This window comes from Anguilla rostrata, chromosome 2 (assembly GCF_018555375.3).
Source record: "Anguilla rostrata isolate EN2019 chromosome 2, ASM1855537v3, whole genome shotgun sequence".
NCBI lineage: Eukaryota > Metazoa > Chordata > Actinopteri > Anguilliformes > Anguillidae > Anguilla > Anguilla rostrata.
Genome location: NC_057934.1, coordinates 16,577,265 through 16,593,280, shown reverse-complemented (window position 1 = coordinate 16,593,280; position 16,016 = coordinate 16,577,265). Strand labels below are relative to the sequence as shown.

At 38.8% G+C, this 16,016-nt stretch overlaps 1 protein-coding gene across 2 annotated transcripts; it reads right to left on the bottom strand.

The window, feature by feature from the left end:
* Nucleotides 1-229: 229 nt before the first annotated feature.
* On the bottom strand, nucleotides 230-10,229 carry cxcl12b (chemokine (C-X-C motif) ligand 12b (stromal cell-derived factor 1)). 2 transcript variants are annotated; one of them, XM_064320816.1, is made up of 4 exons: nucleotides 10,076-10,229; nucleotides 8,072-8,189; nucleotides 5,296-5,403; nucleotides 230-3,378 (listed from the first exon to the last, which is right to left on the bottom strand). In XM_064320816.1, exons 1-3 carry the CDS (start codon nucleotides 10,140-10,142, stop codon nucleotides 5,316-5,318), a joined length of 273 nt encoding a protein of 90 aa, XP_064176886.1. In that variant the 5' UTR covers nucleotides 10,143-10,229; the 3' UTR covers nucleotides 230-3,378; nucleotides 5,296-5,315. The 2 variants fall into 2 exon arrangements, with proteins under 2 accessions (XP_064176886.1, XP_064176885.1); XM_064320815.1 differs by having other exon boundaries at nucleotides 5,320-5,403.
* Nucleotides 10,230-16,016: the final 5,787 nt, after the last annotated feature.

Here is a 16,016-nt window from a genome sequence, read left to right as displayed (position 1 = left end):
ATGGTGTGTGTGACCTGCGATGGATTGGCGGCCAGTCCAGGGTGTATTCCTGCCTCTTGCCCAATGCACACTAGGATAGGCTCCAGCACCCCCTGCGATCCTGGCCAGGATAGGCAGGTATAGAAAATGGATGGATAGATGGATAACAATAATGTGTGTGTGTGTGTGTGGGTGGGTTGGTCGGCATGAGCACATCTGTTAAATTAATAAAGAATAACAAAAACAAGACTTGAAATTTTGGCCTTTTCTTGCATTTATTGAAAAATTAAGTGAATTAAAAACAAAATGTATTAATGCATTTTGGCATACAAACAGTGAAATATAGTCTAAGGTAAGCTGCCTTACAGAGTGTTTTCTTCACATTGAGAGGGAAAAGCATACAAACGCATACACTGATATATAAATTGGAATACAAAGAAAGCATGTTGGAGTTTTTAGTGCGCGATTTGCTAATGGCACTGAGTGAGCCTGCTGAAAAATATACATATAAACCTGATATTTCCTGTTTTAGTTACAGTCAGGGTGACATACATACATGACTCACATGTCACACAAATACAACATGAAAACCCTGTACAACTCACTGAGAAATTACTCCGCAGTACTGCCACACACAGGCACTTTACAATGGTGTTCTTTGAAGTGTATACCTCAGCCTATTGCCAATGAATCAGTGAACATCACCCTTTGAATGAAAGCAGTTCTGATTGGCTGGACAGTTCTGTACAAATTACACTCTTTTCAATGTGTGAAAAGAAATCCTACCATTGGGGAAAATGCTGATAGGCTGTTATGTTATGGTACTTCGGCACTTCTGTACTATAACATAATTATGAGATCAAAAGACATTTGTAACATTTGCTGCCACTGAAGCTCAAATGTCATAGGCCACAACTTCATCTCTAATGCTTTAACAAACGGATTGAATGCATGCCTGCATAACAAGTCAAAACATCTTTTGCTCATTAGTATCCCAGCATTTAAAAATTACAGTTAAAGCTGAAATGAAAGCTAGAGATTATACTAGCGGCCTTTCACAATGTTTCTCAACACTATTTCATGCTCAACATTCTGCATAATTCTGAAAGGGGAAGAGATCCTTTCTGCTGGCGTGTAAAGCCTTGTTGATGGATGCTTAATGTGTTTACAATTTCCAGGCCTTCTGCTGCCGTGACTCAATCCACTCTCAATGACTGTGAAATCTGTCTTTCCTCATTGTGTGTGACTGCAGGTAAATGGCCTGCTTGCTTTAATATGCTTTCCATGAATAAAATGGATAAAAACATGCAGTTATCCCTGAAAAATGGTAACAAAACAATACTCAAGGATATGGTATGGCTTTCCCTCACAACACAGAACAGTAAGCAGGCTTGATATTAATTGACAAAGCATGATGCATTGGTTTTAATGAATAGAAAACGACTTTGGTTTGTGGTGAGTTTACATAGACAGTGATATTATTATTATATAGTTTGAGGAGAGATGGATGAATTACAGCTAAAGAAACAATGTCAAAAGTTAATGCCTTAATTAACTCCAGTGCACTTTACTTGTCAGAAGTTATTTCGTCTTAAAGAACTTTATTACAAATGGAAAATCCAATCTGTTTCTGTTTAAACTATTCAAATTCAGCTGTATATGGAAACAGCACCAGGCTTAGCATTGTATGTTCATATAATATACAGTGGTTGTATAATCTGATTTCATAATGGTTACAGTTGATTAAAACAAAATGAAATAATATTTTATAATATACATATACTGTGGTGTAATACCGTAAATTCTAGGAATACCTCCATTTTGTACTGATTCGATTGATTTTTTTTTTTTCCGAAATGAAAATAAAACAATACAGCATTATGTTAGCTAATTAGGTCTCCACTGAAGCAGCTAATACCTGAAGGAATACTGGAGGACGTTGGTTTCCTATGTAAATTATGTAAATAAAAATTACATACTGGAGATACAATAGAGAACAATAGTTATCCATTACAAAAATGACTAAAAAAAATATTTTAGTGTTTGAAAGCATCACCTACTTAGAATTACATTTGAAATTAACATATGCACTATATTTAATGAACATAAATTCCCTTGTCAAACTATAAAAAATGTACTGAAAGAATAAAGTGCATTACAGTCAGAAAAGGAAATGCTGGCATATCTGGCACAATTGCTAAAACTGCTTTGTATCTTGTTAAATGCCCAAACTTCTTTTTTTTTGTAATTACAGGCTGAATTTGAAATCACTTAAAAGTAAATATTTGGTCATTGTCTGTTTCACTTCATATTTACTGTTCTTTGGTATCTACGAGCCATGCATCATGGAAGGATAAAGTTCTTTATGTGAACTACATTTGTTTCTCACAATTCCTAAACTATTTGTATGAATAGTTTCAAAACCCATCACTTGTCATTGCGGAGAAAGGGAAGAAGATCTTGTACATGTTTCCCAATGAAATTCATACTGGAAGCGGCTGACAAACCCAAAATAACAACCTCACATATTTCTGATTTCAACCGTCTACTGTTATGCTTCCTGGAAGAAGGATTACATTTTCTGAAAAAGAAAAAACCCTTCAGATTGTAATTAGGAATTAGTTTCCACTTTTCAATGCATTTAAAAAAAATATATATATGAATAGGATTGCAGACTCCAAATAAAAACTCCACCACCACATGCCTTGTTGTTTGAATAAAGTACAAGGCACAAATAAATCTTACAATGCTGAGGAAAACAGAGATGTCCGTTGATTTCTGTATGGCTTGCTTTAGCAGTGCTCACGGAGTGTCTTTGCTATAGCCTCTCTTGTGACCAGAATGGTAGGACTTTAGCCCCTGTTTGCAAGATATGCGGTGAAGCTTTGAGTCTGTCAGGAGAAGAAAAAGCGCAGTGGGGATGTGAGGTGTAGCGCAAGTGTGAAACAAGTCTTTCTCTTAACACCCTCTTCCCCCCAACTACATGGTCAGGAGGGGAATATCTGTGGGTGTTCCGCAATCCCAAATGCCTGGCTGCAGCCATGCCTGAGCAGCCCCTCCCAGCACATAGGGATGGAAAAAAGGCGGGAAAACTTCAGTCTGCTTTTAGTTAAAAAATACTTTATATAAACTGGACGTACAACCACTCACACAGACGCACACGCACACGTAAAAAGTCACAATCGCACGTAATAGAATTGCACATCGCGCTTGACGAGAGAAAAGTGTCCGCTTCGGTGGGGTGAGCCGCTGGTTTTGCGAATGCTGGATAAGTATGCATGTCTGGCAGGTAAGTGCTGGCTCAGCAAGCATCCTGGGAGGGGTGGGGGGGTGGGGGGTATGGCCGGGGTACGTATCTGCTGGGGTCCTTAATTAGGCCGTCTTTTGCTTCTCTTCATCCTGGAAGACGGATGAAGGGAGCGGTTAGGGTTTCGAGAGACCTGAGGCAGTGCATCAAAAAAGCAGGCAGGCAGAGGATGAGACATTGACCTTTGTACTTTATCGGTGGAAGGAAAATCACACGTTCTCTCCTTCCTCTTGGTGGTTTTATGCAGCATCTTTTAAACCTGCTGTATGGGATACTCTGAACTGCATTGCATCTTTAATCTCTGTCTAAAACTGAAACACTGAGCCCTTCATTACTGACCAATTTATCAGATGTCAGTTTTTTTTACTGCAACTTACAGGACACAGAATCTAAGTCCCTAAATATTCTATAGGTCATTTATATAGCAAAAAATTTATCACAGCACCCAAACCAGTACTGTGCTCTTGGGAACAGCAACAGGGGCATCAAGGTCGAACAGCTTGGAGGTGTTTCACTGTGCCCGAGTCATACTATCATACGGCTTCACATACTTCACCACCAATTCACATTTTGAATAAAATAAAGTAGTCCTCTTTTCTTCTTGCTCCCTCAAGATTTCCCATGTGATAAGTGCCGCAAATGGAGCCAAATGTTTGAAGTGGTAGCGCTCCACAGACCACTGTGCAATTTTACAAGCAGTTAATGTGCCTTAACCAGACACGTAATTGAGGCTAACTACGCAGAACTTCAGAGATTATTTTTCCCCCAGGACACAGCAGAGCTGTTGTTCTACAGTTGCCGCTTTACAGGTACTTTTAAAATCTGAATGTGCCCAAAAAACAGGCATGAAATACCTAAACCTAAAGTATAAAATTCCACCATAAAAATACCACATATGTTGCTAGCTAACCTTAGCAAACACCAATTTAACATTTTTACATAAATGAGAGTATAATGCCAACTCAAAGATTTCCATCAAATAAAAGTCCAGATATAAACACAAATAAATATTTACCCCTGACTGCAGTTAGAAAAATAATCAGAGAAGTCACAATTCAGCGAGAACCTAAAGCATGTCTAGACGCATATCTTCTCTGTCTCTGTCTGAGCAGTGCTACTAAAGTCACCTGAAAATGAAAACAACTATTTGAGCACTTGTGATTTCTAAAAGAACCATCGCCTGCTTTGTTTCAGCTGTGCCACTGCGCAGAGGGACCATTAGTACCTCGCTAATTTCTAGACAATGCACTGAGACTACACTGAGATGATAAAGACCAATGACTACATTCAGTCTGGAGAGAGCATCTACATAGTCACCTATCACTGCACAGTATCCCACTTTACGCAAACACAAGCCATTTGCTACCAGGAGAAGTAGGCAAATGAGGACACAATAAATCATCTCAAAGAGATTGATTTTAGCAAAAGCATTCAGGACATGCAATCTTAAATGCTTGAACCAATTTTGCATTCTTTAAAATGAGGACAAACAAACGGTGTCTGAACAAAGCAGAACAAAATTGGCGAAGCAAGCTTCAAGATGCTAGCAGGACACTGAAAGCTTATTGGAAATAGAGCATGTCAATAAGGCAATCCACATAAACACACACTTGCAGGCCCTTCACCAAAAAGATCACCCTGAGTGAAATTAATGAGAAACAGGAGACAGGAAATACAAGGGTCAATTCGATTACCTGTTTTTATGTGATATGTTTATTTTTTTTAAATAATTAACTAAATTATTCAACATAATGCCAGGTTTCCAATTATGTTCTCTGAGATAAAAGTGAATGTGATCACTTCAAGAACCAGGGTAGTAGCTGTGTTACTTTCTTTCTACAGAGGTTTTCATTTGCATAGGCATTGCATCGATGCCTGGATGCGAATGCAAATGACATCCCTGTGCAGAAGGTCAATTATCTTTTTAAAATGTTTAGGCTGAAGACGCACATGAAAACAGGGGTGTATTTCATTTCCTGTTTCTCACAGTTACCCGTTTCTTCTCTTACTTGTCAAGAAGGGTTTCTCCTTACTTGTTAAGAGCATTCTTCAGATATTGCTGCAGCCATTTGGTCTCAGGGTTAATGCAGACCTCTCTGTTGTTCTTCAGCTTGGCACTGTGGGTAAAAGAGAAAAGGGATTCATTTCAGGGTTCACCAAGGCCCCCCTCCATTCCATCCCTGCTGCTCAGGTCTCTTATCTGATGGTCTGTTTAGATACTGCACACATTTTCCTGCGTGAGTCTCTATGGTCCATTGACTCCAGGAAACACTGCATGTACCTTTTCACATACGCTCACTTAACCCCCTGTTTAGTCTCATCGCATTCAGGTTAATCCTCAATTCTGTGGCTAAATTAAATCAAAATGATAAAACAGAAGAAGAAAAAAGTAATGGGATGCTGTGTAAGTAATGGGATATCGGAACACCTAAGTGCAACTCAGCACCTGATAATATTGAAAATGCGGCAAGAAGTGACGATTCATGCAACTGATCTGATCAAAATATTTCTGGTTGGATCTTTATGTTTGTCTGTTACTACTTAATGGAATTTCTGATCTAAGCTAAATGTTAGTTAAAAATTAACAAATGTCACCTCAAATACACCAAGCTTGCCGTTTCAGTGACAGACCCCCCTAACTATAATGGAAAGCAATTTTTTTTTTTTAATGGCCCTTTAGCAGAGTCAACATTTGAATTTTCCCAGAAGCACTTTAATTCAGCTTTAAGACCATTCCTGAATATATATCATTTGCTAATCATCAATCATTTTTATTGCATTAATTTATTAGATGTTTATGTTTAATGTGATACTGGTTGGAATATATTGGAATATATTGTACTAATGGATATGCAGTGACTGCAACAGTTGCATAATATATTGTTTATCTCAAGGATAATACAAACCATATACCCTAAATAATTATACCAAAAGACACAACATTCTCCCATCAATTACAGATGAAGTTCTATTCCAAAGACATTCAGCGTTTTGTGGACGGTTTCATCTTTTTGAACAAACAAAAATGATTGCCTCTTGATTGTCCATGAGTTCCAGTTTACAGCTGTTTTACTTTCAAGTTCTGGGGGATTTAACTTTTTTTTTCTTTTTCCAAATGCATGCAAACATTTAAAGTTCATAGCCAACGTAAACATAACTGTTTTTCGTGTAAGTGTGATTCATTTTTTTGTTTGCTTTTGGACATGTTTCATTGGAACGCGTACAGTACAGTTTCATGAATTAAAGCAGAATAAAAGCCAAACAAATGAAATAAAAAGAGTTTTATGGAAGTGATTAAAATCCTTTGAAGATCAGCTGGAATCTCATATTAACATTCTTCAATTCTGGCATTTCCAATCAATTACAGGCAAAAAAAAACCAAACAAAACAAGTAAATGCCCCCAAAGAAAGTCCTCTTGACCATTTGCAGATTTGATGGAAGGATAAATTGTTAGGGTGAATGTTATAACCTACAACAGCCATGAGCCCCTGTGGTATTTACAGACAGCTGTACTAAAATAAATTCATAAGACTGGCGGCCTCTCTACCTCACATTGCCAGCAGGGTCACGGATCTGTCAGGGGTTTAAAGTTCTGATTATTAACCAAACGAGGGGCCAACGGAGCAAATGCTTCTCTTGAGGAAGTTCGCTGTTGATGGAGAGCTGCCATAAAAGCTCCGCGGCGGACCTCCAGCAGCCCCGACACCTCGTAACGTGCCTGTGATCTCAGCGACTGGAGCACAAGGGCTCCACACGGAGGGGGAGAGGGAGGGGGGACTGGTTTGCCTCACGCCCTCCCAGCCAAAAGGGCTGAGGTAAAACGGACAACTGTGAAGGACAGGCTAAAACAGAAACCGTAACGTTCCCAAAAAAACAAACTGCATTTTAATGAAAATCTATCGCTGTACAAACCAAATGTCCCACGCTTTAAGGTGAAGCGGTTTCCGAAGATGAAATCTCAATTCCCAGTTCTAAAAACCAACATCTGAATCCGTCAGTTTAAATATCAAGTGTAACAAATGGTACAGACACTTTTTTTGGAGGAGAGGGGGTGTCTAATCCATCAGCTTGGCGTGTCTCCACGTTATCAGTCTCGCCTTCGTTCCTATCTAATTGAGCCAAGGGCAGTTGGAGGTCTAAAACGAAGCCAGCAGGTGGTAATTACTTCACAGCGAGCGAAGACCAACAGAAAACAACAGGGGGGTGCATATCACTGCCTCTTTCATCTGCGCAGTCAGAGATACCTGAGGACTCAGCTCCGCGCCCTACTGCTCAGCTGTCTATCTTCAGCTGCGACTGCGGTCTGGACCGCCAGCTAATCCGCTCTGGCTAAGCTCCCGGTTTCACTGACCCACTGCCGCGAGATACCTCTGTTTTCCCTCCAAACCATTACAATTTTAATTTGAACTATGTGCAGCAAAAGCATTTTGTAAATACCCCCCAAATGGGGAAGATTAGAAAATTTATGAAACTTCTGGGAAAGAAAAAACTACAAAGGGCATATTCAAAGGGGCCGATTATTGTGATCCTTTGTTATTGCTTCCTGTTTAAAACAAAAACATCTCTCGGCTCCCCACAACTCTCTTCCTCTCCCTGTGAGAGCTCGCACTTTCCCCAGAAGGGGACGAGAGGCAGGACTGCGCGTTCCTTCCCTCCGCGATTCTCTCTGAGGGGAGACCGTCTGATGTAAAGGGCAAGGGGCAAAGATTCCCCACTTAACCTGACGGGCTGGCCGGCGCTACCCTTAAAACGGCGCCAAGCGGGTGACCCGCCGTGCTACTCACATGACTTGGAAGGGGCAGTTGGGCGTCTGCAGGAACTTGAGCTCTCGGATGCTCCGCTGCGGGACGGTGTTGTGAGTGGAGCGGCACCAGCACCTCTCCACCAGGCTGATGGGCTTGCCTGGGGGGATTCAAAGAGGGGGAGAGGATGAGGGACGCGAGGTCACCCCCGAACGACCACAACTGGGACGGACCGCCCTACTCGCTCACACAAATACTTAAACTGGCTTTCAGCTCTGAAAACTGATGTTAATAACTGAGGTTGAAGACTAAAATCTCAATCATACTTTACATTACATTAAAGGCACTTAGCAGACACTCTTATCCAGAGCGACTTACAGAACTACATGAAACTGCTGAAATTATTCAAAGGTCATTTTTCCATGGGAATGTATAGCAGCTTGATTACTCATTTCACTAGTCTCATTATTGTCAGCATTTAGAGTCCTGTCAAAAAATATAAAGGTTTGTGCAGCCCTGCCTTCTTTGGCAAATTCCAATATTTGGTTAAGGAATGGTGGTCTTACAATGCACACAGCAAATACACAGGAATTATTCACAAATGCATACCATACAGGATTCCTTTGAATTATACTTGCTGGATTCACCTATATTTTTCACTCTTTATACAATATGGATGAAGCTGTATAAAATAGATTATGTTTTAGCCAGACTAAAAATGAAACATTTCAGTTAATTACTTTATAATGGGACTATACATGTTTGATTCAAACTAAATGAAAGGGACATGCACACATCTAAAAAATGTAAACTTATCACACCATTTGTGAATACACTTAGAAATGTATTGTGTAGATTAATGATCATTTTGCAGCTAATTATTTTTTAACAGTAGGCCATTGGTAACAACATGATAACTGATATCTGCATTTCCTTTTCTAATTTCAGTCAATAATATATAAATACATCTGATTTGAAAAGGTGAATATAAAAACACAAAAACTCAGATTGATATAAAATGAAGTCTATTTTTGTATTGCCCTTCTTTTCATTGATCGTTTTAAATGCTATTTAAGGCGTTTAAAGTCTTGTAAAATGATGCTACTTTCAAAAAGAAAGAATAAAACACATTGATATCAGTGAAATCTTTGAGATCTTAAAGATTGTATAAATTAATTGGGTTCCGTTGTCTTTTCCAAGGGAGAAAAACTTTGAAATAGTACAGGAATAAAACTTTGGATCACCTTCTCCCCGCAACGCAAACTAAAAATGCGAATTATATTCTCACTTTATCTACTGCCATTGTCATGATAATATATAGGTGTCATTAAGCCAGCACAAAAACCTCCTTGAAGTGGGAATCTACTGCCATTATCATTTTTGTTTAATCCCCTAATTAGTGGGTAATTAAAAGAAAGCAATAAGAAAAACAAATACACACATCAGCTTTTGAGATGCAATGAAACTGCTGCAGTAGAAAACTATGCGCACTGCAAGGCATTGCCTGAGGGCTTTTATTTGCGGTGCTTACGTGCGTGCACATGCATCAGAGAAGTAGTGAAACTAAATTTGGACTCCAATAATTAACATCAACAATGCAAACCATTAAAGCATTTACATTAATTACTCACATAAATGTATTCACCGTGTTATCTAAGGCTTACAGCATCCTGTCAGTTGCACGAAAATCACAATATCGTAAAACACTAACTGAAGCTTATCGCTGATGATAATATGAAGCTACATTTTCAGCGTGAAATGTTCCAGTGAGTAGCCTAAGCAAAACAGTCACTAAACAGCCTAAAGAAGTAAACCAGTGCTGCTTTTATCATTGTAGAAGGGAAGGTAAAGGCATTTTAAGACAGCTGAGTTTAACATCAGTGATTTTAAAAAGAAAAATCGAGTTTAGTGCATGCATAAGTTATGCCACAGACACACGCATCTCGCATCATCTTGCACTGGCGCAAAATTCGCGAAACACGATTTTCAGGAACGCGCAACTCAACCCCTGTGCCCAGCTACAGACTCTGAAGCCAGCCAACTCACCATGTGATATCTGGGTATACATAACCGCCGTCAACAGGGTTATCACCGCCAGCGCTTTGAGGTCCATGATGGGTGGTTTCGAGGGTCTTTCTCTCCTAAATTCCAAGGCAACTGTGGCTTCACCGCGCGCTGCTGAATGCTATAAATTTACAAGGAGCAGGCGACTCCCCTATCACGGGGAGACAGTGGGCGTGGACAAGCACTGATTTATTGCTCCTGGCACGACAAACTTCCTCGATTAAAGGGTTTGGCATAAAATCAAGTTTAGGTAGCCTATGTAACTTTCTCTGTGCAAGTATCCTGCGCTATCTGTGGAACCTGGTCCCACTGTTTGCCCAGCATTGTTTCATTTCTGCCGACTGATCTGTTATTGTTTAGAGGGACGTTATTTTTTGTTCTGGGGTCTTACAGTTATCTGACTCCATCATATGCTGTATCCACTTTCCCGTCCCGGGAGAAATGCATGCATGCTGTTGTTTTTTGCTAGGAATTCATTATTTCGCGTACATGTAAAGTGCATTCCATTCGTTATTGCTACTGTATTCTACATACGGTGAACACCTGCGCAATTTTAATAATGCGCAATATTGTCTATTTTGCATTCAACTTTGAAAATAATGGAATATGTGATATTCATTGATTCTATCAGAGCAAAATGTTACCAATACCAGCAGAAAAGTAAGAAAACGTGACATTAGCGATAGACAAAATACAGAGGTCCATAGGTTGTATAGGCAAATATAGCATTTGGTCGGATTCACTCTATATCTGTCCTTAAATTTGTCCAACAACTTTTTCCTTACAAACCGAAGTTGGTGAGTTATATTTATTGATTTCTGAACACGCCAAACTATGTTTGCGAAAAATGAAAATAAATAAATGAATAAATGAATAAATAAATAAATAAATAAATAAATAAATAAATAAATAAATAAATTGATTAATTATACTTTTTTAGTCAAATATAAGGACAAATGTTGAATGAACCCCAGCCACGATCCTCATTTAGTGTTATACAGAAGTGTCAGTCACCATCATTCTATTAGCCTGTCCTACTGTTCTGTGCTGTTGAAGAAATATTTGATACAAACTTTCTGAATTTTGTGTTGTATAATCCCTCAGTACTACTATTAATAATAATAATAATAATAATAATAATAATAATAATAATAATTATTATTATTATTATAATGTCAACAACAACAAAATACATCTCAATAAACTGTGAGAAACTGCACTGTACTATTAAAACATGAAGCAAAACAACCAGTTACAGGTAGAGATATATGTTCCCTGTGTAGTCGTTCCCAAAACACTGGGGTTGACCCTCCAGTAGTGTGCTTCATGAAGTCTCCCAGTCAAATCTGGCAAAGGATTTAATAGCAGGGAATGGTCCCAGCGTATAACTGGATACAGATGTGCGCTCTGTTTCCATGAATTGGCTGTTACTCGCTAACACAAATCGGAATGTGCCAGACAGTTTCTTTGGCTAAACTAGTGGTATTTGTTTATTTACTATAGGGTTTGTTTCTAAACCGCATCATTAAGCACTTGAAAACGAATTATTTTTAGGTTTTTGTTTAGTTTTATAATCCAGCTCACCATGCACTATGCACCATGCAAGAGATGCTTAAAAGTGGGTTTACTGTTTTCAGAAATAAAAAAAAATTCCAAATACACAGTTGTAAAATTTAGACCAGGGCGCAAAACACCCAAGTCAGGACCTATGAAGACAACGGAATCTACAAAATTATTGATTAGATGGAGCCTATTGCTGCTTTCTGCTGTTGAGTTACAGAGTCATGTAATGCCATTACAAAGCAAATCCAAAATAATAATAATAATAATAATAATAATAATAATAATAATAATAATGTATTTATGTATTTATTTTCATCCCTTTATAACATTGACATGACTGAGTGTACATAAAGCCACCTAGGCCAATGCATTCTCTGGAGTGGTAGCATGGTTCTAACCACCCTTTAGAGGTGGGAGGGGTGCAGATGTTGTTTACCAGCAGGCACTGGAGGGTTTCTCACCCAAGACCAGTTTCTGCAGACTGGTCCGGACTCATCAGAGCAAAAGAAAAAAGAGAAAAATGGCCCTCCGTGAGTTTCTTTTGACCCTGGTGACAGGACGGCCACTTATGTCACACGTAGGGTCAAAGGGGGATGTCTGATGGTTTGGTGTAAAGTTTCACGGGGCTCTTGTTATCAACAGATTCCACAGTTCAGGCTATCAATGACGCACGCCTTGTGCCGACTCAAAAATAAGTTCTGGATGTCATCATACTCACACAGACTTTACGGAACAACCAAGATCACTTCAAACGGTCTCTACTCACATATTTGCTCAAAATGATCACTTTTCTTTAATTTTCCTGCAAACATTTTTTCCTGTGCATTAAGTTGTCAGTGTACATGTTTTACATTAAAGAAAATAACCTTATCTGTGCTTTGTACGATCCAATATCCGCAGTAATGTAAAAGCAAACAGCTTGTCATCGACTCAAAACAGCGAATGAAATATAAGAATGAAAATTAAAAAAAAGAAGCCATTTCTGTGTTGAGACAGCTGGAAAAAAGGAAGCAAATTAATGTCAAGATTATAACCATATTAACCATTTTATCCAAAGTTTATATGACTTTCATCTTTGCTCTAAATATTGTAATGTCAGTCACCACTGAAATATAGCTTCAAGTAGAATCGGTTAAATATGCATTTCAAACAAGCAGTTAAGCTTTTACTGCACACAAAGTCAATCAAAGAACCATTAATCTGCTATGTGTTCTCCTGTATCAATAAATGCGTGGCACCCTCCCCCCCCCCACCCCCCACCCCAGTAGCATTAACACATTTAGATTTCAGGAATATGTGAGGTTTATTATGTTTCATAAAGAGTTTGTGTTTGCATGGACTCTGGTTTATTATATGTTGTCTGGATGTCTTGAGATGAAAGCTATCCTTCCTGCTGGTCTCCAGCATTAAACTGCTGGGTAAATAAATAAAAACTCCCACCACTTAAAGTGACTGCCATGATGGCAAACACTCCATTTAAAATTATAAAACACAGTTACACATTTAACTTTTTGTCACCTTATATGAGAAGCAGAACACTATTAGAAATAGTGTGTATTAAAATATTTAACTTTGCATAATACATTTCCTTGTATAATTGGAAAACACATTTTATGAATGAAAATAAACATGATTTATTAATTTAAAAGGAAGCAACAAGTATTGTCAGATGAAACATCTGTCATACATCTCTCTCTACATTTTTCCTTCTTCATTTAAATGCAGATAATTTCCAAATGTAACTTCCATCCTCCATAAACATATTTCTCAGTGGGTGAAATGAGGTCTTGTTATCAGTTAACACTTGTTTTCTCTTATGCTTTGACTGGCTTTTCTCAGCTCCAGATGAGCGCCTGCAACAACTCTCGACCCCCTACACACACACACACACACATACCGCACACACACACACACACACACACACACACTTCCCTGCCCCCTGTATCCCTATGGGCAATGACTGGGTATGCTATCAGTGTCACAGAGAAACCTGCTGGGGACCCCTGCTGATTGGTGACCATCAGCTACATCCTTGCTTTGATTTTTATATGGGTATGCCCTCTATTATTCAGATACTGTTTTATTTCACCATTTGGCTTATGTAAAGTGCCCATTTATTACATAAAGCAGCAATACTATATGAATAAGCATGGCCCATGTGGACAAAATTGTTTCCCCTTAGTTTTCATATCACATGTCACTGAATAAATTAATCAAGTTCCCTTTCTGTATCTTTGTCAGTTTTTTACTTGCATTACTACTGATAATATAAAAAATGTGTTTTATGTTCATTCTCTCATTATTTGAAGTCCTATTGCACCATATTATGACCAGAATAATTAATACAATTTGTTATGGCTGAATGCCTTCCATTGGTTCAAATCCTATTTAAAATTCAATATAACTTCAAGATCTTTAAATTGAGTTAGTAGCTTAATTGTTTATGACAACCTGGGACAATATTAAGAAAGGAAAATTCATCAAATCATGTTATTCCTTGAATATGTTAACTCTCAAAAACACAACATTCTGAATTATATTTAGAATAAATTTGCATGTGCACGTCATTATGAAATAAATCACTGACACATTAATTAGCATATTTCCAGAATAACTGTGTATTTTGAATTCATGAGTAGTAAAGCATTGCTGCTTGAGATTTAAAGGGTGTTTACAGGTCACTGTTGTACACTGAAGGCTGGAAAACCCCTGTTATCATGAACATACTTTTTTCTTGAAAGAACAAGCCCCTAGCTCACACAAACATGCACCGCACACACACATACACACACATGCACACACGCATGCACTCACACACATACACACACACACACACACGAACAAGCACACACACACACACACATGCACACATGCACTCACACACACACGCAGTACAGTGTAGACCTCTATAATAGCATACTCATTGATTCATTTAGGCCATAGTTCGACTTCTGCGCTGTCGCCATGGTCCCACAGATCTGATGGCTTGGAGCTCTGTTTACCATGCCCAAGCTAAACACTGGACATCTGCCGCTCGGCAATAGAAATGAGGTGCCCCGCCGCAGCTGAATTTCACTGGGGGCGACCGGTCATTCTTCAGAAATCCTGCATGATCAGGCCCAAACTAAAGAAATTAACTGAAAGTATAATGGGATGGATTAGAGAGATGAGAGAGAGGTGACCATGCGGTCTAGGTCCAGACCAGCCCCATGAGCGTGCGGTCTCAGGACAACATGGAGAGGGTTCGAAGGTGGGTGAACTGGCAGCCATTTCAAAGCTATTAATGCGCATACAAAACAGGGCTTCGCCTTTGACATTCTGACTGACACTGACTCGGGCCCTCAGAGCCAGGAACAAATCACAGCTCATATTTCGCTCTTTTTTTGGAAGCGCCATGGCAACTGGACTTGCAGGTCGACTGCACAGGGCCCTATGGAATACGTGCTTCAGAGAAAATGCACTGAATTGTGGAACTGGGACGTTAAGATGGATAAGGGATTTACACAAGAACGACTTTTAAAAAAGATATCACCCCATATATTCCAATTCCAATTAATCTACTGAATAGAAAGCAGTAAGAATGTAATTGATAATAGTTTCCTTGGCCTTTATTGCATTTTGCATCCTGGAAAAAAAGGCCCCGTTGACTCCATTATCATAAAATACTGTCAATGGCTGTTAACAAGCTGTATCGCAATTGACCATGGCTGCTCTCTTGCTATTATAGCAGCCTTTAATGGCAGGGCAGAAATTTTTCTGAAATAATATATGCGAAAAATCGAGTAGTGTGTGTTTTTTGTGGGCGACAGAGTATATCATCGGTTTTGGCAGAAAAAAAGGCTAAAACAGGGTCATTGATACTTTACATATGCAAAAACACATTCACAACAAAACCCGAATTATTATTAAAAGAACATGATACCGTACTAAAAAAAGAAAGTTGACAGAAAGTTGTGTCCAAACAGCTGAACCTACTTTGTGGTTCATTACACTCCCCCATCAGTGGAGGAACAGCGGAGCTTGTAAGGGTGAATAAAATAGCTGTTACAGTGATACGATCCACGGCCAGATTGAAAACAGGCAATAGTCTTCTGTTATCTTATATAAGAGTGTGTGTTACTTCTTTCTGCTCTCAGTTTCCTCTACTGATAATATAATTTAGATAGACCATGAGGTCTGAATTTCCTTTCAAGAGTTCAGGATAAATTGAGTCTTGTTAAGCAATGGTACTGTTTGATGAAGGAAATTTTTTAACAAGGGTGTCCTGAATTTATTTAATCGCTGACATATCCTTGACATATGGATAGAGAGATAATTATCTCAAGCCAAACACCATTGCAGAAATAATGTTATGCATTTA

What these genes read in the sequence shown, in the direction of transcription:
- cxcl12b (XM_064320815.1), bottom strand. Translation starts at nt 10,142, where the DNA reads ATGGACCTCAAAGCGCTGGCGGTGATAACCCTGTTGACGGCGGTTATG. An exon ending in GTATACCCAGATATCACATG is followed by an intron (nt 8,190 to 10,075) that starts GTGAGTTGGCTG and finishes GAATCCCCCCAG; the next exon opens with GCAAGCCCATCAGCCTGGTG. An exon ending in CTGAAGAATGCTCTTAACAA is followed by an intron (nt 3,379 to 5,319) that starts GTAAGGAGAAAC and finishes TCCGTCTTCCAG; the next exon opens with GATGAAGAGAAGCAAAAGAC.